The sequence below is a fragment of the Episyrphus balteatus genome, chromosome 3, assembly GCF_945859705.1.
Source record: "Episyrphus balteatus chromosome 3, idEpiBalt1.1, whole genome shotgun sequence".
In the NCBI taxonomy this organism is placed as follows: domain Eukaryota; kingdom Metazoa; phylum Arthropoda; class Insecta; order Diptera; family Syrphidae; genus Episyrphus; species Episyrphus balteatus.
Window position 1 is genome coordinate 76,062,090 of NC_079136.1, and position 25,090 is coordinate 76,087,179.

Here is a 25,090-nt window from a genome sequence, read left to right on the forward strand (position 1 = left end):
ATGGTAGAAAAGAGGCCGAGAAAAATATTAAACAGTTTGAAATTTTTGTATTCACCTTAATAGTGTCAAAAATTTTACACGGGGGTTAACTATTTAACGCAATTCACACACGGCCTAAGAAATTCATACATTCTCCCGAGTTTAAATTAACTTCTTTTTTCATGTTCTTCCAAAATAAAGTTTTCCAACATTTGACTTTGACAGATTCATAAAAATTCCTATCTATGGTTTTGACATCTTCATTTTTCAGCCCAATGTAAACACCGTCTAATAGGGTTGCACTTTTTTTTGTTCAAAGAAATTGACATTTTATTTGTGCAAGAAAAAAAAAACACTTTTCTTCTTCATACAGGAGACGAAAATAAAGAAAAAAAAAATAAAAAAAAAAACTTATATGCTTTGTTCCCCAAATGGGTCGGTGGAGTTAAAAAAAAATCGTAATTAGTGTGCTTTGATCCCAGTGTTAGTTCATGCAATTCATTTCATTTAAATATAAAAAAAATAATACATTAATAAATTGGCTGTGATATCAAAAATTTAGGAAAAAAAATAAAATTGTGTCTATCTGCAATATATATTAATAATATTTACATTTTGTATATCTCTCTCTATAAGCTTTGTAAAACAAAAGTGAACGCCATTTTGTGACCGGCTGATCTACCCAATAAATAAAATTCTCATATATTCGACGGCGGAAGAAATTTTTTGCTAATTTTTTTTATTATTATTTATTTTTTACGTTTTTGAATATATTGAAATAAGAAAATTTTCTCTGTCTGCAAGTATTCTTTGATTTTGTTTAAAAAAAAATATCTCTGTGGTATGTGATAAAAATTTTATAGAAGAAAATTATTTTTTTTTTTTGACTCTTCTGTCACCAGAAAAAAAGAAAGAAAAAAAAAAAACATTTTCGCATGGCCTGATATCATCCAGTCCAGTCGTCGTACACCCAAGTGATTTTTTTTTATATATTTTCCTTTTCTTAATTTTAATGTATACATACAATATTGGAAATTTTTTTATGTTGTCTTTTGTAGAATTGTGAAATATGTTTGATTTAAGACCTATTTTGGGTCTTAAAATATTGAATATATTAATATTATTAAAATTATAACATTGGTTGACAAATTATGCAAAAACAGAATTCCTCCTCAGACAAATAATGCCTTAATTTCTTGAACTTAAGGAATGAGAGTGAATGAAAAACCTACTCAATTTGTGAGTTCTTACAAAATTTTTTTGTAAGCGTTCACACAAATAAACATTTTGGCCAAAATATTTATGTAAACAAATAATGATGTAATGTTTATGAAAATAAACAAAAAGAAATAAGTAAAGTGAATATTTCCTCTCTATCAAAAAAAGATGATTTTTGTTCCAAAAGCGTTTTTATTAAGTGGCCTTTTGATATATATCACACAAACTATAGAATAGTCAATTTTCTTTAAGTTTCTTTCAAATAAGTATGTAAAAATCTTATAATAAAATTGTATTTATTTCTATATAATTTACAGCGAAAAACAAATATAATTATTAAAAATAATATAAAAAAAATTGGATAATGACTTTCGATTCTCATGGTCGTCAAACAACAGACAAAACGGAATCACAATCCGAATCGGCTTCGCTGGCCGATAACACTGAAGAAATGTAATATATTATATAGATATAGATTGGCTATCATTTCTATTATTAACATATTTGTTTTTTATTTTTTTATTTATTTTTAAATAGGACACCAGAAAAATTAATATCATCATTTCCAGTAATGAAGCTACGATCTCTAAATCAAAAAATTTCAAGTCCTAGATGGGTGGTTCCAGTTTTGCCAGAACAAGAATTAGAACATCTATTGCATGCGGCTATAAATCTTACAGTGGCTGGTAAATATGACTCAAGAGTTTAAAAATCTATAATGCATCTAATTTAAATAAGTTTATCATTACATTATCATTAGTTTTTAACAAAAATTATAAACAATTGGAATAGGTTGGGGTCACTGTTCTCTATAATATTGGATTCCTTAAAAATAAGTTTTTCACTCCAATTATTGACTTCAAGCACTTTAAAATGAAAAGTATATACGCTTAAAATATGGTCTTAAACATACAAATAATGCACTTTTAATGTGGATTGCGAGGGTGGGTCAAAAAGTAAGCGAAATGGCAGGGAAGGGGCAGGAAATTTAACATGTTCCTATTTTTCCTGTGCATTATATTTTTTCTCAAGCCTAATCTATTTCTAATATATTGGTAAAAAAGTGTATTATAAATACCGTGCAGAAAATTGTTTTTGTCAAGCTCTTTCAAATAGACAGAAATTCCTGACTTCAGTGTTAAATTCTGCTCTGTTTTTTCAGTTTTGGAAATAAAATATAATCAGAAAAACCAAATCTAAGTCGTCACAAAAAGTCTCTTTAGACCAGGCATGTCAAACTTGCGGCCCGCGGGCCGCATGCGGCCCACATCGTATATTTTTGCGGCCCAAGCTTAATTTAGGTACAACTTGCATTTTCAATTTTTACATTTAATTTTAGTTTAAAAAAATAAAATTTAAATGTCTAATGAACACGAACAAACCGGGGAAGCCAATAAAATTGTTTTGAATTTCTCCATTTCAACACGATGTTCACTGCAGAGATTTTAACTTTTTGCTATTTATGTCGCAATGGGTGAAAAGGGTGAAAAGGTAAACAAACATTTTTTGTATTGAAAACAAGCTTTTTTTTTGCTGTATTTAGTATTGGAGTGCAGTTTGACCCATGGGAAAGCAGTGAAAAAGTTCCATACGATTTGTTTCATCCTAAGTGAATTTTCGGGAATAAGCTCTGAATTTGTTTATTTGTACAAAAGATTTAAGTCGACTTCCAAGCAACCGAAAATTCGATTTGCAGTCGACTTGCAGTCGCTACTTTTTTCTTAAATGAACACAAATGCAAATATTTTCGCTACTTTGTCCCGAAAAATCCATCCTTTTTTAATCGGGTTTATAAATATAGAATCAGTACGTAATCATTTGCAAATGGAGCTAATCGAAATCCATTGTGGCTCCGTTTGAAGATATAAATTCGATGAAGCTGGGATGCCTGAATTTTACAAGTATCTAACAAGCAGATTTGAGAACACTCGAAAATTGACATATGAAATCATTTGTATGTTTGGAAGCACTTATCGATGCGAGCAGCAGTTTTCACTTATGAATCGAAATGAGTCACCTGTTAAATCCAGAACAAACAGATAATAACTTCTAAAAAATTTTCATCACAAGTAGAGAAGATGGTACAGAAAAGAGATGCCAAGTGTCAGGCAGAAAACATTAATATTACTACATATTGTTCTTGTTCTTTTATAAAAATAAATCTGTTTCGTAAAAATTCTAATATCTTTTTTTTTGCGGCCCATAGAAATTTAGATCCTGCTATTTTGGCCCGTGAATGCCATTGAGTTTGACAAGCCTGCTTTAGACTTTAAATCTTGTCTTGCAAACCTAGATCCACTTTTGTCCATCTTATCCTTTTTCTTCTACAGAGGCCTTTTGCTACTGCAGAAATAGTCGTTAAGTGCCATTTAATTGTGTATTGGTTAGCTAAAAAATCCCTAAAAAAAGGACTTTTTGGATTATAATAAAAAACGATTTGTATTTTTTTATTTTTTTGTTATTGAAATACTTACATATAAAATAAGCAGAAGAAATTTTAAATTTTTGATTCTTATTTGAAAGGATTTTGTTTTTCGGTATATTTATTTACTCGTAATTACAATTGGGAGGATGATTTTGTTCATTTAACAAGTGCAACTGTTATTTAATTTCGATTTGGGTGTGTTGGGACCTAGGCCAAAGTTGTAATTCAGATTATTTACCTTTGTCCACATGCACTGTGGCGAATACGTGCTCTTTTTTGTATTGGATTTTTTTAACTGAATGTGAAAGAGTGTGTGAAGAGAAGACGGTTTATCAAGCTAGAAATCTTATGTTAATGTAATCTTTCAAAATAACACAAATAACATAACAGGAACTTATAAGAACACTCTTGCGTGTTAATTTGACGAACGTGTGAATTTTGTTTTTTTTTTTTTTTCATAATTTATTTTGTTGTGTGAAACTTCATGCCGGGATAAATTGAAACATTTTTCGGGTAAGTTATAACTAACGAAAGAATTTTTTCTAAATCTGTCGCAGAATTTTTTTTAAACTAATGATCGTTTCCGTTTCCTTTTTTTATAGAACCTACCCCCAGGTTGTAAAACACACTTAAATCTTATGCTTGCATTTCTTTGTTAATAAATTTAGTTATGAAATCGAACAAACAGAAATCACTGAAGTCATTTAGAAGAGACAATAAGAAAACGGTTTTATGAGTGACTACGATAAGCTTTTTAAAAATACTTTTCTAGGGATGTAGAAAGCTTAAAAGGGATTTAGACCGAGAGCCCACAGCAGATTTTCGGAGTGGAGGTATAACCGAAAATGGGTCATATGTACATATGTGTAGGTATTAGCGTCCTGATCAAGAATTCGAAAGTCTGGCAGGTTTATTTCACGGCATTCTATGTTTTACGGGGAGTTGAAAAATGCATTTTTTCCGATTTTTGTGTCGAGTATATAACCACTTAAATTCATATAGAGCCAATAGAGGGCGATACCTTGATTGCAAAAAGTTCGGCACCAGACCTTTTATTCGCCGCATTACCCTTGCCAGACGTTCCCGAAAATGGTAGAAAAATCAGTTTATGATGTCGGAGGTGTAACCACAAGTATGATATATAAAAAAATCAGGAAAAATACCACGATTACAAAAATCTGGGTCCCAGACGTTTTATTCACGACATTCACTCTACCAGACGTCATTGAAGAGTCGCGAAATTGAAATTCGCGAGAAAATTGTCAAAAAATGATTAAAAGTGAAATTACTAGACTAAGCACCACAAATAAATGGAATATAAGGATTGTGATGATCCTATTGAAATCCGATTAGCAGATGTAACTCTAGCCATAAGACTTGGTGTTGGTACCTTCAAGTTGTTGTTGTATTTCAAAGATTTCTTCTGTTTTTGTTTTCTTTTGAATAAGAGCATAGGGATGTATTGAAAATAAATTCAGTTTGAAGTATAAAAGGTGAGCCATCGAAAATATCACATTTTGGCTGTCCGCATAAAGGCTAAATTCGCTAACATAAGCCTGATATGCTTCCAGAGAAGAAAAACACTATACCACCAAAGATAGTTTCTACGAGCTCCTTGAAAAAAACCTACGAGCAAAACCCAAGTTACGATATTATAACTGTCCCGAATGATTTGAATGCCAAGCTGGGAAGAGAAGGTATCTTTGGAAGTACAATCGGAACGATTAGTCTGCACGACAACACTTCCGATAAAGAATTCAGGCTAGTTGACTTTGCTGCGGGGTAAAATGTTGTCATAGCTAGTACGCGTATCTCGTATTATGGACGTCAGCATGTGCCCAGGAATAAGGGCGCAACCATTTTCAAAATAGCCGCTCAAAGAAGAAGAAATGCTCAGGAGATCTGTTCGACGAAGTTTATTAACAATGCTCAAGGCCAACTACTTGTGGAAAACGACGAAATCCTCCACAGGTGGCGACAGTACTGTGACGAACTTCTAAATGAACAATTTCCAAGGCTACACTTTCCAATAGCTTCACCTAACTTAAGCGAAGTATCCGATGTCACAGTCGAAGAAGTTAGTGAGGCTGTAAAATACTCCAAAAAGGGAAAAGCTGTTGGGCCAGACGAAATACCCTCAGAGTTTTCGAAAAAGATGGGAGACATCGGGTCTAGATGGCTCATGGTTCTTGTTTCCAAGCTTATACGAGGTGATCGAATGCCTAATCAATGGAGGGAAAGTTACCTTCTTCCAATATACAAAGGAAAGGGTGATACTCGAAGCTGTGATAATTACCGTTCGATTAAGCTGATGTCACAAACCATGAAGATCGTTGAGCGAGTCTTGGGTAGCCGACTGCGAAAAATAATAAGGCTATCTGATGACCAGTGCGGGTTTGTTGCGGGTAAATCAACCACAGATGCAATCCAGAGTATAAGAATCATTATGGAAAAACATCGAGATTCCTTGGAGGATTTGCATGTGGTATTGGTTGATTTTGAAAAAGCATTCGATCGACAACCACGAGATCTGATATGGGTGGCCCTCAGACAACGAGGAGTTCCGGAAACCTATGTGCGGATAATTATGGACATGTATGATGGAGCAGTAACTAAAGTAAGATGTGCAGCTGGAGTCACCGAAGAATTCGAAATCACAGTAGGTGTACACCAGGGAAGCGTCTTGAGTCCTCTTTATTACCGTTCTTGATTACCTGCTTGAAGGCAAAGTGACGGACCCAAAAGTGCATCAGTTATTCTTTGCTGACGATGGAGCCATCATAAGTGAAGACCCGATATCCCTGCAACGAGCACTTGATGTATGGGTGGATGTTCTAGAAGGTAGTGGGTACCGCATAAGCGCGAAAAAGACAGAATACCTATGCTGCCCATTTTCTGATCCACACAGGCCTATTCCTGACATTTATTTGAATGGTGTAGTGCTTCCCAAGTGTGAAAAGTTTAAATATCTGGGGTCTATGATAAATAACGAAGGTACTTGTGATGACGATATTAATCATCGCGTAAGCGTAGGGTGGATGAAGTGGCGGGAAAATTCTGCCATCTTCTGTGATCGAAAAATGCCCCCTAAGCTGAAAGGAAGACTCTACACCGCAGTTGTGCGTCCAGCACTCACATACGGTTCACAATGTTGGACAATGTACAAAAAGTATGAGAGTAAGTTAACGGCAGCTGAGATGAAGATGCTTCGTATGACAGCAGGAGTAACAAAGCTTGATAGAATTAGAAGTACGAAGATCCGAGGAAGCCTTCATGTTAAAAACACCATCTCCCAAAAAATTTAACACGACCGACTCAGTTGGTATAGCCATGTTCAAAGGAGAGATCCTGAGAACCCCGTCAAAAAAGCAATATCATACAACGTTCCAACACGAAATAGAAAGAAAGGTAGGCCTAAAAACTCCTGGTGCAAGCAAATGCAAAACCACCAGCATTCAGTTGGCCTTAGAAATGGAACAATACAAAACCGGGAGGCTTGCCGCCGATTTCTGAGGTCAACCCGGCGAACTCCACAGGCGGATCACTAGTGTGAAGCAGTTACGTGGGATAGTTATGATCCCCTCGACATCGAGATCATAACAGCGCCGAGAAAAAGGAAGAAGAAGAAGCATGTGCCCAGGAGCCAATATTGACTCTAATAACTACCTGGTAATAACCAATGTTCGTATGCCGATATCCAGACCATCGCCAAAACAAGGAAATACTGTGTCAATGTTCAACGTTGAACGAGTACAATCGCAAGAGATTGCCAGATCCTTTTCCGATCGCGTCTGAAATTATCTCTTAAGAAGTCCTACTCCAGCAAGTATAGAGAACCAGTGGCACATTGCCCAGAAGACATCAGAGATACCACCATTGAAGTGCTGGGTTTTCCTAGGCCACCACAACGAAAGCCCTGGTTTGATGAAGAATGCCGGAAAACAAATGCAGCCAAACAGAAAGCATACAAACCGTGACTGCAGAAAAGGACCAGAGATGCCAATGAGTTTCACAACTCATAAGAAATAGTACTTTATAAGAAAAAGGAGGTAGCACGAGAAAAGAGCGGTCAAATAATAGATGGATGAGAATTTTAAGAAATCACTTCGGCAATCTCTATAATGGCAGTGATGATATAAACTCACCAAAAGGGAGATTGCACCATTTAACGTTGAAGGCCAACATTTCCGTCCATCCGACCTTGCCAAAATGAAACAAGTTTAATAAAGCTCCTGTGGCTGACGGCCTTTCTGCTGAGCTTTTTAAAGCAGAAGGAGATGACCTAGTTGGGAGTATGCATCAACTCTTTTGTCCAATATGGTAGGAGGAAAGCATGTCCACAGAATGGAATCTCAGCATTGTATGCCCGATATAAGATCCTCTCTACCAAATTAAGTCAATGTCTAAAGCCCTTCTGATAGGTCCTTATCAGTGTGGCTTCAGACCAGAAAAGTTCACCATCGATCAAAACACTACGGCAGATCTTGGAAAAAAACCCAGGCAAAACAAATTGATACTCACCACCTGTACATCGATATTAAGGCCGCTTATGACAGTATCTGTTGAGATGAGCTGTACAGAGTCATGTCTAACTTTGACATCCCTGTTAGGCTCGTCCGGCTGTGCAGGATGCCGTTGGAGAATACAAGCTGCTCCTTCAGGGTTGTTAAAAACATTTTTCATTCAAAATTATCATTGTTATAGAATCCAGGCCAAGCCTTTGCATTCTTGCCATACTTAAATATCCCCTTTAACGCTCTTCTCGTTGTACACAAATTTCTAAAACAAAAAAGGTCTCAATATATTTTACTTTTGTTTCGTAATTTACTCGATTTCCTAAATTGACCACAAAGATTTTTAAATTGATGCATATAGAAAAATAAAAATATAAATATTTAAATTTTTGTTCATAACTTATAATTTTTTAACAGATTGCGACCACAATTGCGAGCCATGCTTAGATTTTTACAAAAATGCCCTGACTGCATCATTTATTAAAATTCTTACCGACGAGGCCGTTAATTCTTGGAAGTATAACATACATCATTGTATTCTTATGACTTGTGGAAAGCTTTTACACCTGATTGCGATTCATATGCATCGTGACAATCCATATCTATTGGATCTTCTATCGATAGTCTTGGATCCTAACAATAAATTTAATACATTTAATGTAGCCCGTCAACCTGAATGTTTTGGTCCTGATGCTGTCTGGGGTGTTTTAGAAGACAACAAAATATTTGCAACAACCCCTCCCGAACCTAAACGACCTCGTGGTTGGCTAGTGGACTTAATAAATCGTTTCGGGCAATTGGGAGGTTTTGATAATCTATTGGAACGCTTCAATGTTGGAGTCGCTAAACTAAAAAACAAACAGCCTTCTATAGAAAACCTGAGCAAACAAGGTTCACTTTCTAAAAATATTAGTTTCTCGGAAGTTACCGTAGAAGAAAATGTGAACATATCGTTTTCATTCATATATTATTTAATTCGACCCTTTGCACAGTGTTACGAATTACTTACTCCTTTAACCATACAAACATATTTCATGCCTATATGGATGATTGTACTTGATCTCTTAGATAGCCTTACTGATATCGAACTTAAAATTGAAGCTAAATCAGAAGGAAAAAGTGATCTAATTCATAAAATTGTTAAATCAGCTCGTTGCTTAGCTAGTCGGTTGGCTGATCAAGGAGAATTAGTTCGCGACATTGAAATATTTCGTTTGAAAATGATATTACGTTTGCTTCAAGTGTCGAGCTTTAATGGAAAGATGAATGCACTTAATGAAATTAACAAGGTCATAACGGCAGTATCATATTGTTCTCATAGGACTCAACTATCTCAAAGTTTGTCTGATGATGAAATGAATTGGTTAACTGCAGAGCGTATGGCGGTAATAAAAATATATCCAATTTTTTTGGCTTGTAATTTAGACTCTTTTTTTTTTCTAGGCTTGGATAAAAAAATCGCACGTTTTAGAAATTGTATTAAAGGATTCCTTACATCAACCACAATACGTTGAGAAGTTAGAAAAAATTATACGATTTCTTATAAAAGAGAACGCTTTGACTCTGGATGATTTGGATGCAGTTTGGAAGGCGCAAGCTGGAAAACATGAAGCTATTGTTAAAAATGTTCATGATCTTTTGGCTAAACTAGCATGGGATTTTGTTCCAGAACAATTGGACCATCTTTTCAATTGCTTTCAAGTAAGTTTTTCGCATGTTTAAAAAGTAAAAGTATCTGTTTTTGTTAAATTAGAAAAGTCGAAATTTATCCTCAATATAACAATCAAACCATGCTTTAGCTATTTTAAGTTTCCAAAATCGGAAGTCTCACAGTTGTAACGGACCGAGTAAAAAAAAATTCATATCTAGTACCAAAATTTTCCCCATAAGACCTCAAAATCGGTCAGTCAGAACTTGAACCGAAATTGAATTATGCATTCAATATTAAAATTTTTCGTTTTTTAATGGCGACTTTAAATTTAATGGAGTGTAAATAATTGAACCTTTTCTACTCTATTAAAATTAAAGTACTATTTCGAACAAACAATTTTAAAATTCGTATGCGATATGTATGATTTCTTATTTTAAAATTGCAAATTTTAATATTAGCAAATACGGATCATACTTTTTCGGCAAGAAAATGATCTGAAACATACTTCAAGTTAAGTAAATTTTTTTTGTGAGTTTTAAGGCTGTCCCGCGAATTCAATAGTATATAGAAATCATTAACTAGCATTAAAAGAGGTTTGTGTTACCTGTTATCAAAAAAATGTTTACGAAATAAAAATAGCAGCCAAATTTTCATCGACAAATTTGTCAAAGTAAAAGAAAAATTAATTCAAAACTGTTCTATATCAAAAAATTTGATAAAATAATTTTAAATCAAAGAAATTAAAATAAAAATCTAAATAAAACTACATATTTCCGGTCGAGAAAAAAGTTCGGGATAGTGAATTTTGTGTTGATGATGTGTGGAGACTTCTAGTATTAATCAAAGCATTTGACAATTTTTCAATGGAATATAAACGCTTAAACAAAACAATACAAATCATTAACAATTTTGCGGTATATGTATGCATTTTCTGATGTTTTTCTTAAAATAAAACATTTTGTTCATTGGACCATTTTTACTTGTGATATAAGTACTATTTATCAAGTTATGCAATAAGTTATGAATTCTTAAAAAATTGAGATAACAGTCAAACATATTACAATGATAGAGAATAAAAAAAAAAAGGGTTCCTCAAATCCTGTGCCTGTCTGTTTTGAAGTCTGTATAAGGAGCTAGAGCCTTAATTGATGGGTCGACTCTCTTCAAACTTGTTATGTAGCAGTTTTTGAAGATTGTACAGAGAGGTTTTTGGGATTTTTTTTAGGCCCATAAATCACGTTGAAAAAATACAATTTCCGCAAACGGCAATCAAAAAGTTAAGGAGCCCTTTCCCCGAGCACATTTTCCCGAGAGTTTTCATTCAGAATAGGGCTGAATGATCTAAGCGTAATTTCACGCAATTTTACCACTAAAAGGCAAAAAATTAAAGTGAAATTATAAGAAAGTAAATTATGGCATTGAAATTTTAATTTAATAATTTCATATAAGTTAAATTTTTTAATATACATACATAATTCAATCTGAATATTAAAAAAAAATTTTGGATGAAAAATGGAAAAATTAACACTCTTTAAGTTTTCAAAGCAAGCATTATTTTAAAAACCTTAAATTAAACTGTATTTCTGGTTGACGCACATTTTTATCCAAAAATACGTTTTTTCGTACAATGTCACACCCGTTACAAAAATATGTCACACCTATTACATTTTTGAATTGTTATAAAAACTAAGTTTTTTTAAAATTTATTTCAAATACATATATGCTTACTTGAAATTTAATAAAATTTCCTATAAGATATCCACGACTTTATTAAAAAAACCTAAAATATGGCTTCTAACAATCACCGAAGCAGACTGAAACGTTTTTTTTAACCCGTTACATGAAATCTTAATAGTTAGTGACGTTAAAAGAATCTGATTTGAAAAATAAATTAACAACAAAATACATTAGATGTTGAAGCTGTTAAATACCTTATTTAGTTAATAGTACACCAACCAGGAACAAAAAATTATGTAACTGTGTCACACCCGTTACAATGTTAACACCCCTAAGTAAACTAGCAAATATTGACAGAGGCAATCTCTAGTAGACAACAACGGAACCCAATGGAACGCACCAAAAATCGCAAATCAAAATGGCGATTATAATGTGTGTTAATTAGGTCCTGCAATTTTTCTTAAATTACTTTGAAATCTTCCTTGCTATCTTTAAAAACATTTTGGAATATTGTATATAAACGAAATAATAATCTATATAATCCGTGGTTGGCTCACCTTGTACAAATATTGCAATCATGCTATGACTTATCGTAATAGTTTTTTGTTAAATTAGTTCTCACAACAAGTCTCTATTCAATTTAAGGGCTGCAAATTATTGCTTTTAATCAAATCTTTATGTTTCAAATCAAAAATTGATATTCTTTTTATGTTTTAAATCATTAAAATTACTAGTTTTTATGTTGCAAATCATTAAAATTGCTCAAACGTTTCTCGCTCTCCCATAATTTAATTTAAAAAAAAAAAAAAACATTTATTTAAAAAAAAAAAAAAACTTAAAAAATTTTAAAAAATATTAAAAATTTAAAATAATTGAAAATTTAAAAAAATTAAAATTTTAAAATTAAAAAATTAATATTTAATAATTAAAATTTAAAATTATATACAAATTTAGTCCTCATATCTATGTTAATATAAACTTTTGTCTAATATTTTGTGTAATATTTATTTATTTAATTTACTATTTCAAATGTATTGTAAATCTTTTTGATACATCTTCTCTTTATATAATTTTATTTATTATACTGAAATGTCATTTCCGGCAGACGGCAGCATTGCCATGTCCGTATTTCCAATAGAAAAAAAAAATTGTAATTTATCTAATGAATAAAGGAAGAATCTAATCTAATCTAATCTCTAATAATCTATTTTTTAGGATAAATTAAAAATATAAAATACATATAAAAAATAACAATTCTTGTTGCTCTATAATTTCTTTATTTAAATTCAAATAAAATTATTTTATTTTAGACAAGTATGACTACAGCAAACAAGCGACAAAGGGAACACCTTCTTGAATTGATTAGACGTTTAGCTGAAGATGATAAAAATGGTGTCATGGCACAAAAAGTTTTAAACCTCTTTTGGACTTTGGCTCATAATAAAGAAATTCCACCAGAAGTATTAGATCAAGCACTGATTGCTCATGTTAAAATATTAGACTACAGTTGTTCCCAAGAACGTGATGCTCAAAAAACTGTCTGGCTTGATAAATGTGTGGACGAACTTAAAACTGGTGACAATTGGGTTCTGCCTGCTTTGCGTTTAATTCGAGAAATTTGTTGTTTGTACGAATCGAATCATCATCATCAAAATTCCAACAAAAATTTAAGCAGACAACAAGTCATCGAACGCTTACAGAATGAGTATTCTTTAGTTATTCTCGTAACAAATAGTCTTATTTCCTATATGGATAAAATTCGAACCCTAAGTGAAGAAAATCCTGATATAGATCCAACAAAATACTGCATCGATGGACGTTTTTCGCATGACTTACAAATTCAAGAAAGATTGGACTTTTTAAAATATTTACTCAAAGATGGACAACTTTGGCTTTGTGCAGATCAAGCAAAGCAAATATGGCATTGTTTAGCTGTAAAATCAGTTTTTCCAAGTGACCGAGAGGAATGTTTTCGTTGGTTTAGTAAACTCATGGGTGAAGAACCTGATCTTGATCCAGGAGTGAACAAAGATTTTTTTGAAAATAATATCCTTAAACTCGATCCATCTTTACTGACTGACAGTGGTATTAAATGTTTTGAGAGATTTTTCAAAGCAGTAAATTCAAAGGAAGATAAACTTAAGGCAGTTCATCGAGGTTATGTACTGGAAAACAATGATTTAATTGGAAAAGATTATCTCTGGCTTATTATAAATTCAGCTGAACTAGAAATAGCAAACAAAGGAATTGACTTGTTAAAAGAAGTTTCCACAGCATTGGGGTCTACACTTCTGGCAAATGTTTCGACATTTCATGAAATATTCCTCGGAGAATGTTGTGATAAACTAAAAGCTCTTTATGACAGTGTAATATTTTTGAACAGCAATTCTGAATTTAATTCAAATGACAAGGAAACAAAGTTTTACTGTTCCGAGATCGAACAAATGTGTAGGATCTTGAAAGTTTTACAAGAATATGTTAAAGAGTGTGATCGTTCATTTATTGGCGATCGACATCAATTACCTTTGTGTCGTGCAACAAGAGGAAAACATACAAGTTTGTATATACGATTCCAAAATCCCGGAAGATCAATCGATGATATTGAAATAATAACACATAGCAATGAAACGGTTGCCTCTTTTAAGAAGAGTATTTTAAAACGCTTAAAAGGAACCTCGACTGCTAATATAAAAATAGATTTTTTTTATAATAATGGAGAATTAATTGAAATGTTAGATGAAATAAATCCTTTGTCAAGCTATGCTTTAAGAGACAAAATGGTTTTGACTGCCAAGTTAACGCCCGTTGGAACGATCTTGGCAAGCAGTCCAGATAGCTCGAGTGATTCAAGTACTGGATCACCACCACGACCTAGTGCCGATATAAGAAGAGTAGAATCAGAATACACATTGCCTGGTGTAATAATTTCGGAAAATCCATATTACACAAACTTCTTTTTGAAGCTTCATCAACTGGGTATAGACATGCAATACAGCAATTTAAGAGATAGTGCAGCAATGCTGCTAAGTCTTCTTCCAGCCGATCGAGAAACAGTAAACGAACTGAAAAAAATGTGTCATATTAAAAATAAAGATTCAAGTGCTACTCCTGAGAATATTCGTAATACCGATAAAAATGTTTTACACGAGCAAGAACATAAAAACAATTTAGAAGAAGTATCACCATCAAAAGTGTTTTTATACAGTACGCCAGCAAAAGTTTTATATAATCTTGAAGTTCTTAATGCCATATTAATACCAGCTATAGATCCATTTAGCGAAGAGGCTCTAATTATTCAATCGGCTTGGTTGAGGTCCGGAGTTGCACATTATTTGGTAGAATTACTTACTAAAAATAATTTTCTACCAAATGCAGATATGCAAACAAAACGAGCAGCATTTCAAAGTGTTCTTAGACTTGTTAAGTTCTTTTTATACGTTATTAGCTGTGTCCTAAATCGAGTTGGAGATGAACCTTCGTTATCAAATCTTAATGTTCGTACGCGATCACAAATCGATATATTAAAGCAAATTCTTACTACTATTCCTAATAGTTCTGAAAACACTCTGCGATTTATATCAACGAAGTTAGCTGAAAATGTATCTGCTGAAATGTTAACAGCCAGCGCCGAAGGTCAAAAAAGTAGAAAACTTTTTTCGGATGCATTACAATGGTCATGTCCAGATATTGCTACAATTAAAGCAATTATTCAACTAGCTTGGTCATCATCGTGTGGAAAATTTGAAATGTATGGAAGTAAAGATAATTTTAGTGACGACATTGCTATGCCTGGTGCCCAAGACTTGGCGCTCTGCAAAGAATCGCTTGAAGTTTTAATAGCATGTCTTGTACTTAACCCTAGTGCAAATGATGTGTTAATACAAGATGAAATTTGGTCTGAATTTATAACATCGTTAATTTTAAAGAATCCATCAAAGATTGTTCGTCAAATTGCAGCTGAACAATTATTTTTCAGCTGTACATACTATTCTGGCAATAGCCGTCCATTTGAATTTATGACCAATCATTTAATTTCCTTATTACATACTGCAATTCCTCAATACTCGAGTACATGTGCAGATCTCTTTCAACTACTGTGCAGAACTTTAAGTTACGGATGTACTTGGAATTGGCCTCATAGTGTAATTGAAGGATTGCTCACACACGAAATTAGTTGGCTTAGGAAAATAAAAAACAATGTGATATCAAGTGGCAACACTGAAGTTCATGAAGATCTTTTAGAAGGACATTTATGCCTAACAAAAGAGCTTATGTTTTTTATAGATGTTAAAATTAAAACACAACTTAGTGGTTTGTTGGAAGAACTTACGGATGATTTTTTATTTCCTGCATCAAAACAATACCTACATTTAAGACAGACAGGAAAATTAAGTAACTATCAGGCACCTCCTCCTGTATGTAGAAGTCCACACACAATAGCAGCTGCATGTGATCTCCTTGTAGCTCTATGTCAAAACTGTGTTCCTAACATGAAGTTGCTTACGAAAGTACTTATTAACAATGTTTGCAATGGTAAATAATGGTAAATACTCTTTTTTAGAAAACTTTTAATTTATTTTTTATTTTAGATATAGAACCCCTTAAAGAATGGGATTATCTACCACCAATTGGACCAAGACAAAGCAAAGGATTTTGTGGTCTTAAAAATGCTGGAGCAACATGCTACATGAACTCAGTATTGCAACAACTTTATATGGTCCCCTCGATTCGGCTTGGTATTTTAAAAGCTGAAGGTGCTGCAATTAATGATGCGGAAGATTTTAGCGGTGATAGCGAAGCATCTTTGTATACAGACGAAGTGTTTTTTGGAAATGTTCAAAAAAATTATCATATCGGTATTTTGAAGCATGTTCAGGCGATTTTCGCTCACTTGGGTCATAGTGCTTTGCAGTATTACGTTCCTCGTGGATTATGGACACATTTCAAGTAAGAAAACAACAAATATATTATATTTGATAATAAAAACAAGTAATTTAGCACAATTTAGTATATTTGACGTTTTTATCAAAAATGTTTCTTTTCAACCCCTATTTATGACTATAGGTACCTATAATCGTTAATTTTATTCTTAGGTTACAGGGAGAACCCGTTAATTTAAGGGAACAACAAGATGCAGTCGAATTCTTTATGTCACTCTTTGAAAGCCTAGACGAAGGCTTGAAAGCTTTGGGACAAAATCAGTTTATGGTTAACACTTTAGGTGGTTCTTTTAGCGATCAAAAAATTTGTCAGGAATGTCCGCATCGATATTCAAAAGAGGAACCGTTTAGTGTGTTCAGCGTTGATATACGAAACCACAGCTCTTTGACGGAATCACTCGAACAATACGTTAAAGGTGAAATACTTGAAGGTGCAGATGCTTATCATTGCGATAAGTGTAATAAAAAGGTATGTTGAAATTATTTATTTATTTGATTTTTTTTATAATCATAATTATTTATTATTATATATTATCGTTATGATAGAAAAATGTTATCTGGCAGTTATTTTGTGGTACATAAAAGTAAAATACGAAAATTTACTCAAGGGGCGTGGTAACCGCCCATTTTGGCTGAATTATCATCAAATATTATAGACCATTTCTTAACTTAGTAGTTAAAAGAAAGGAAAATATTAAAAACTTGAGATTTTATACACAAGGGGCGTGGTACCCACCTGCCTCCTTTTTTTACAGTTATGTTTTTGTTTAGATAGATTTTGCTGAAATAATTATGAACAATTCTTACGTTGGTAAAACAGCGAAGCAAGTTTTCAGTTTTGTTTTAAAAAAAGAAATGCATAAAAATCAGTATTGTTAAAACAAAAAACCTATTTTTCGTATTCCTTTCAAATTTTTCTAAATAAAAATAAATTGATGATCATGAATGAAAGCTAAATTCCCAAGAAACGTAAGAAAAAACTGAGGATAGATTTCTTACTCGTTAAAAAAAGTAAAAAAATGTCTCAATCCACGTTCTAAGTTCATGCATTTACGTTATGATTTCTCAAGTTGGTACATTTCTCTTAAATTTATTCAGTCCTATCACAATTTACTGTTCGATTCGTTAATCGTTTTGCATGATGCAAGTATTGCGGTACCGTCAGAAAGTATCCACAATGTTGTTTTCTGTTCAACGTATATGGCGTGTACGCATGTAGTTCATGGTAATTTTAGTTACATTAAAGATGAATGCAATCAATACTTGTTAAGTTGAAAACTTTTGGATTGATATAATGTAATAAACTATTTATGTATGTTTTATGTGACCAATTTTTTTAATGAATATTTGTAGATTTATTACCAAATATAAATCTAGTAATAAACTATATTTATCACTATTTAGGTTATTTTTTATAATATTAAATTTAACAGTTTTAATAAATATGAAATATTTAATTTTATTTCCAGGTGGTGACGATGAAGCGTTTGTGTGTCCGTAAACTTCCCCCTGTACTTGCAATACAACTTAAACGTTTTGAATACGATTATGAACGTGTTTGTGCTATAAAATTCAATGACTACTTTGAATTTCCAAGGGTGTTGGATATGGAACCTTACACTGGTACTACTTTAAAAATACGAAATTGCAAGGCCAAAAAAATGTATTTTTTGAATTGGATTTGATGTTAGTTAAATGCTAACCTGGAACTAATCACAACACAATTTCTGTAAATGCCTTTTAAACTTACAAAATGGTGAAAACGTATAGATTTCTAGAAAATGACATTTAAGTTTGATTTTTAATTTCTTTATGAAGGAGTTGTAGTTACAAAAACCACGGGTCTTCCCGCTCGTACTAGTTCAAAGAGTGTTTATCGCTTCTTAACTTCCAGCAGGCTACCTGACAAACTGCTAAGCATGGATCCGGAAGACTTATAATTTTTGAGATTTTTTTTCTTCTCAAATTTTCCCTAGTTCGATGAGTAAAGCGTTTCTGCCGTGGGTCCAACAATTTTGTTTCAAATAATTTTCAAACGATAAATACATCGGAAAAGTATTATATATAAATTCTGTTGATTTTAAAATTATTCACAAAACTGTAGTTAGAGAAAGATAGACTTTTTGGCGGAACGAGATACAAGCTGAATTTTTTTCAGACCTGAGGTGTATTTTTTCTAAACAACAACCAGCTGCGAATAAGAATAGAAGTTTAGCAGAGGATAATTTTTTGACATTTACTTAGTGTGCCGTGTTTCGTAAAAGAAAAGGGTTTTTAGATAAACCGGTTTTTGGTTTTTACCGACTGGGAAACTTACAAAAAGAAACTTTTTGCTTGTAAGTAATACCAATTGCTTTATTTTTTTAATTTAGAATATTGTTATATCATATTCCACAAGTGATCAAAACAAAAACTTGGGAATCCACGTGAATAATCAGTAGAACGCCTTAACCACTCGGCCACCTCGTCAAGTTTGTGCATTCACAGAAATTATATTGCAATTAAGTTATAGGTTCCGCAACAACTTGAACAAATTATAAAGTCTAAATTAAATTAAATGGATAATGAAATTAATGAACATTTTTATGCCTTTCAATCTTGTGCATTTCACATTAATGATAAATAAAAATTAAGTTAAATTGTCCTTAAGTTTTCGGTTTGGCAAAATTGGATGGAGAAGTAGTTGAGCTCGTTGAAAATTCCTACGATCACACTGATGTTACCAAATACGAACTAACTGGAATTATTGTACATAGTGGACAAGCTTCAGGAGGGCATTATTTCAGCTACATTTTATATAAGTAATTGTTGTGTGTTCCACAGTTTTGTTAATACTATTATTTTGTTTTAATTTATGTTTGGCAGAGATGAAAAAACTGGAAAAGAACAATGGTATAAGTTCGATGATAATGAAGTCACAGAATGTAAGATGAATGAGGACGAGGAAATGAAAGTCCAATGCTTTGGTGGTGAATACATGGGAGAAATATACGACAGTAATTTAAAACGAATGCAATATAGAAGACAAAAACGTTGGTGGAATGCCTACATGCTTTTTTACACAAGATGTGATCAGAACCCTGTTCAAATTACTCGAAGTGTAGAACAGCTTTCTTTAGCAGAAAGTTCTAGTTTTATCCTGCCTATGCCTAAAGCTATAGAAATTAGTGTCAGGTAAAAGTTATGCAATAAAATAAATACAATATTAATTGATTATTATTTTTTTTTTTTTTCAGAACTCAAAACATAAGGTTCTTACATTCGAAGAGCATTTTTTCTGTTGAATTCTTTAATTTTATTAAAAATTTAGTTAGTTCAATTGTTCCACATGTGAAGGACGAAAAACCGGTAAGTTTGAGATATAATTAAGGGTGAATGCAATATATAAATTGGTTTCTTTAACAAAAGATAAGATTGACTATTATCAAGTTATGTTTAAAATGCAAAAATATTAAAAATTCCATAAATACATTTGATATTAGAGATGCCGGCGAATATTCGGCCGAAGGTAGCCGAATAGTTCCGCAATTTTCGGGAATAATAGGCCGAATATCAAATACCAAATAGAGAATGAAAAAAACTAAACTTGCGGCCCAGATGCAATGGTCGTACATAACACGTCAAAAGTCACCTAGGAGTAACATTAGTGATTGATGACTTTTGACGTGTTAGGAAAAAAGCTACAAATCGGTCAAACCAGTAGTTTGGGAGATATAGATCAATTTGATATAAATATAGATCAATGGCGGATTTTGCCAGGGGGTGGTGTTCATAAAACCAGGACTTAGGGCCGGTTTGTTCACACTCGATTATCTTTTAATCAATGATTTTCGTATGGAATAATCCTTGGTTAGAAGATAACCGACTATGAACAAACTAGCCCTTAAGCTTTTCTAATACCCTTCTTTCAGATTTTAAAAAAAATCAGTCTTTTTCGTTCCACAAATTGCCTGTTTTTTTACTAACTTTCCGTTCAGATTTTGTTTTGGAAAAAACATCCCATTCTAGTTTCGACATTAATCTCTAACAATTTTTAAATAATTTACAGACTTTGGCTGCGGAGGAGCTTTCATTGCTAGGTGTGCAGTTAGCTTCTCATTTTCTTTTCCATTCCGGATTCAGAACGAAAAAAACTTTAAGAGGTCCGGTAATTGAATGGTAAGTTAATTGACATTAAAACAAAGTTTACAACGTGTTTTATAACTACAAGAAGAAGTATTATGTACTTACATGTGACCAGTTCGTACATTTTATTTTTGTTAGCCACTGAGTTCTTTCTTCATTTCATTTGATACAAAAGCTAACACATATCGTTCTCATCCCTTCTTAACATTCAATTTCCAGCTCTTAAACTTTATTAAAAAGAAGAAGATATTTTTTTTTTAAATAAAAATGAATTTTTCAGGTTCGATACTCTATCGCTTCACCTCCGCCATTCACCAACTGTACGAAGATGGTTTGCTAATAATGCCTTATTGAATCCTCCTGGAAGACTAGCGGAGTATATTCTTGTTGCTCCATCGCCGGAAGTTAGAACAGTATTTGTGAAATTGGTTGTAATCTTTTGTCATTTTGCCATTAATGATGAACCATTACCAAATATTGAAGGAACAAGTCTATGCGAACAAATTTTAATAAGTGTTTTAAAACTTCTTAAATGTGAAGTAGCAGATCATGGAAAACATTTACCTCATTACTTTAGTTTGTTTAACATGTATGCTGGACTCGGAAACAAGGAAAAATTACATTTGTTAAAAGTAAGTAAAGAATAAAAACATAAACAACTGGTGTAAACGACTGCAATGGACAACTAAAAATAGAGTAAAACTTTTGGAGTTGTTATTGCACACAAAAAGTTCTACAGCCTTTTATCTCATAAGTTATATAATATTTAAATTTAACAGCTAAAAGCGGTATAGTAATGACAGCAATTTTTTTTTTTTTAATTTTATTTAGCTTAACGTTCCAACAATATTTATGCAAGCTGCTCTTGATGAAGGCCCTGTTCCGCAAATAAAATACCAATATCCGGAGCTCAACAAATTACATCAAGTTGTTTCTCATTTAATAAGATGTAGTGATATTTCTGACAGATGTCAGAATTCAAACCAAAGTTTGAAGCCAATGCCAAATATATACAAAGATGCAAACATGCAATATGAAGAACTAGTTCCTCTCTCGCAAGAAGGATCTGATTTATTATTTGTTCGAACTGGGTAAGTAGATAAATTGAAATATAATATATAAATAAAATAAAGATAATGGACCATATTCATTAGGGTGGGTCGAAATATCGAGTATATTTGTTTTTTTTTTTTAATTTTATTCTCTGAAAAATCGATTACTAAATGCCTCTAGACTAAAACGAACCCATCAAATATGAGCTCTTAATATTAATTTAATTTTTACATCAACACCATATTAAAAAAAATCATTTTTTAGAAATCGAATTTTTAGCAAATTTCTTTACGTATTCTTGGAGTCCTTATACACTTCTTTTGTTTATCTAACCGTTTAAAAGATATTGGAGGTCCAAAGTTTGTCTCCAATCACCTCATTGACTCTTAAACCCACTTTTGCCGCTTCGATGCTTCCGATTATGTCAATATCGTCGGCATATGCAAGCAGCTGGATAGACTTTTGATATACAAATCCTCTGATGTTGACGTTAGAGCTTTGTATTATTCTCTCAAAGATGATGTGGACGGAAAGGTTGGCTTTTATCGTCGATATTGGACGGAGTTGGTTCCGTTATCGTCATTTTAGTTCTCAGCATCGCTTGCTACTGTAATACGATAATTCCAGTGCCGCTTTGTAAGCTTTCTGTTAACATACATGTGCTTACCGATATTCATCATCAAACCAGAGGTTTCGTTGTGTTGGCCTAGTTAAACCCAACATTTTAGAGGCGGTATCTCTGATGGCTGCTTGGCAATGTTCCACTGGTTTTCTATACTTGTTACTGTTGGTTTAAAACTTCTTAAGAGATTATTCGAAACGCGATCGGAAAAAGGCCTGTTAATATCTTGCGAATGTAGTCGTCTGACGTTGAACTTAGAAACTAATATACCTTGTAAAAATTCTATCCGCACCTGGATTAAACTGCTATTCTTAACGGCTCCTGGCTTTGTTTTGTAATACATGTAAACTCCAACTGCGGATACGATACGGATAGCAATACCAACAAAAAACGTAGCTGTTCGAATCCGTAGTGGTGACAAGTAGTGGTCAGAGTTAATGTTGGTTCCTAGGAACGTTGAAAATATTGCAGGAATGTCTAGCGTCGAAAGCAATATGGTTAACAATTGATTGATCTGGAGATTTCCATGTCTCTTTATGAATTGAATGAAAATGCGGTGAACGCGTACTACCTAAGATTATATTTTGACCAGCATCCAAGTCGACTAGCCTCAATCCGTTGTGGGACTTTTTGTCGTGCAGGCTAAGCTTTCGGACTATCACGGCTGTTCTGATTTCCGTTCGAATTCTATTTTCTCCCGTTTTCAAAATGTAAGCTGTTCCGAATTCCGTATTCGAACATATTTTGCGAATTCATAGGTGTTTCGAAAAACGAACGAATCTACAATCCGACAAATTTTTGCCGTTTTCAATCCGAGTAGCAATTTGCTACCGGAAAACAATATTCTCCAACCAAAAAGTCGAATGGAAATCAGAACAACCGTTTTCAATCCGTACGGACTCAATTTTCGTTTCCGTTTTCAAATTCGAACAAATATTAAACCAGCTATGTATGCTTCCAAAGCTTTGAATAAAAATCACCCGGGACACTTCTAATATTGTAACTAAGGATTAGCAACAGAAATGTCTTCCAGATAGCTTCAAATTGTTTGCGAAGTCCAATTTCTTCGTCTCGTGCTTGTCCTTATATTTTTCATCTCAATCATTAAAAAATATCATACTCTTATTGTAATTGTCTTTTTTTCATTGCAGCTATATTAAAAAACTAATAGAAGATACGAATGTTGGAGATGAAGGTTTAAAATTAATACAGTATTGTTGCTGGGAAAACCCCCATTTTTCGCGATGTATTCTAACAGAACTTTTATGGCAATGTGGCTTTGCCTATTGCCAAGATATGCGACACCATACAGATTTGTTGCTTCACGTTCTCCTCATAGAAGACTCTTGGCAAAATCATCGAATACATAATGCTTTAATGGGTGTTGCTGAAGAGCGAGGAGGACTTTTAGAAACCATTCTGAAAACAAAAACCCATTATCAAAAAAGAGCGTACCAAATAATCAAATGCTTAACACAGCTGTTCCATAAAAGTCTCGTCGCCCTCACGATGCTTAATTCTAACGAACATATTGGCAAACATTGGGTTATGGCTGTGGAATGGCTTCAAGAAGAGCTTGATAAGCAGCGAGGAATTGGTTGTCAATATAATTACTCTTGGTCTCCTCCAGCTCAAAGTAATGACAACACTAATGGATATATGTTAGAGCGGTCTCAATCAGCGAAAAACACTTGGTCGCTAGCTTATGAATTGTGCCAGGATGAAGTAAAAACAATAAATAATTTGTAGAAGGTATGACCGGAAATATAAATTTATCATTTTGTTCTAGGACCAGGATGAAACAATCGAGTCAGATACAGATATAAGGAGCGATGGATCCATAGTTCAGTCCTTTGTTCTGGAAAACACGACCGCAAACACCGCTGCAGATACAGCTGTTGTTACTGCTTTCTCTACGAAACAACATTCAACTACTCGAGAAGTTCAGCCAGTTGTATTGTCCGAAGATATAAGTGAAACATTTAATGTAAATACTGCAGAAAATGTCAGTATAAATGAAGTGTACAGTCTTAATAATGTATATACTAGCTTAAATGAACTAAGGCTGTCACCAAAACCGGTAAATAATAAGTAATTTAAAAATGTTAAATGAGTTTTTTTAGATTTTCATTCCTTAGATTCCAATATAAAATTTATTTAAATTACATGAATACTGTTTTTAAAAATTAAGTGAAATTTTTAACCATATTTAAGTCAAATGAAGTTGTTTTTGTTTTGTTAAAATATTCAATTTAAGGGCCTTTAGTTTGGCGTTTTGTGCCTGTGGATCCCACATGGACTCATCATCATTGTGTTGCATTATTTATTTCATTTTTTTTTAAATAAGTTAGTTATGTGAATGAAACGAACTTGATAACCACGTGTAAATAAAGAAAATAATTGTCACAACAACACACCGACCAGCAAATGCGATAATAATGCAGCAGATTTATATTAAGACCGAAAAATAAAAAAATTGTAGGCATTAAGCTACAATGATTTATGTCTCATATCGTAAGTAAAAGTAAGCAACGCACCCATAAATGCCATTGGATTTTAAAGAAGAGTTAAAAGATACTGCCCCTGACTGTAACAATTCAAAAAATTGCGGAATGGTAGGGTGCTAAGGGTGAGTCAAAAAATCGATTATGTGACTTCTATGGATCGAAACTTAGATTTTTAGGGTTTTCTCCATAGTCAGAACTGGAAGAAATTGAAATCGAACTACACTGAAAGAACTTCATGGCAGGAACCCCATCTGTATAAATATAGAAGCTCCGAATTCGTATATTTAAAACGTTTCCAAACTCCATTATGTGTTGGTACTGCATTATGGTGTTTTCCAAAATATAAAAAGGACCTAATTCTTTCCCTGAGATAGCAGAA

At 33.0% G+C, this 25,090-nt stretch overlaps 1 protein-coding gene across 3 annotated transcripts; it reads left to right on the top strand.

The window, feature by feature from the left end:
- Positions 1-341: 341 nt before the first annotated feature.
- LOC129916618 (probable ubiquitin carboxyl-terminal hydrolase FAF) lies at positions 342-24,369 on the top strand. 3 transcript variants are annotated; one of them, XM_055996664.1, is made up of 17 exons: positions 342-462; positions 1,515-1,650; positions 1,735-1,883; positions 8,554-9,521; positions 9,580-9,837; positions 12,775-15,997; positions 16,054-16,411; positions 16,558-16,873; positions 17,874-18,027; positions 19,055-19,205; positions 19,270-19,578; positions 19,641-19,752; positions 20,453-20,562; positions 20,810-21,161; positions 21,361-21,620; positions 23,356-23,929; positions 23,994-24,369. In XM_055996664.1, exons 2-17 carry the CDS (start codon positions 1,562-1,564, stop codon positions 24,297-24,299), a joined length of 7,689 nt encoding a protein of 2,562 aa, XP_055852639.1. In that variant the 5' UTR covers positions 342-462; positions 1,515-1,561; the 3' UTR covers positions 24,300-24,369. The 3 variants fall into 3 exon arrangements, with proteins under 3 accessions (XP_055852639.1, XP_055852638.1, XP_055852640.1); XM_055996663.1 differs by lacking the exon at positions 342-462 and adding an exon at positions 515-820; XM_055996665.1 differs by lacking the exons at positions 342-462; positions 1,515-1,650; positions 1,735-1,883; positions 8,554-9,521; positions 9,580-9,837 and adding an exon at positions 10,478-10,707.
- Positions 24,370-25,090: the final 721 nt, after the last annotated feature.

What these genes read in the sequence shown, in the direction of transcription:
- LOC129916618 (XM_055996664.1), top strand. Translation starts at nt 1,562, where the DNA reads ATGACTTTCGATTCTCATGGTCGTCAAACAACAGACAAAACGGAATCA. An exon ending in GCGATAAGTGTAATAAAAAG is followed by an intron (nt 16,874 to 17,873) that starts GTATGTTGAAAT and finishes TTTTATTTCCAG; the next exon opens with GTGGTGACGATGAAGCGTTT. An exon ending in AAAAATTACATTTGTTAAAA is followed by an intron (nt 21,162 to 21,360) that starts GTAAGTAAAGAA and finishes AATTTTATTTAG; the next exon opens with CTTAACGTTCCAACAATATT.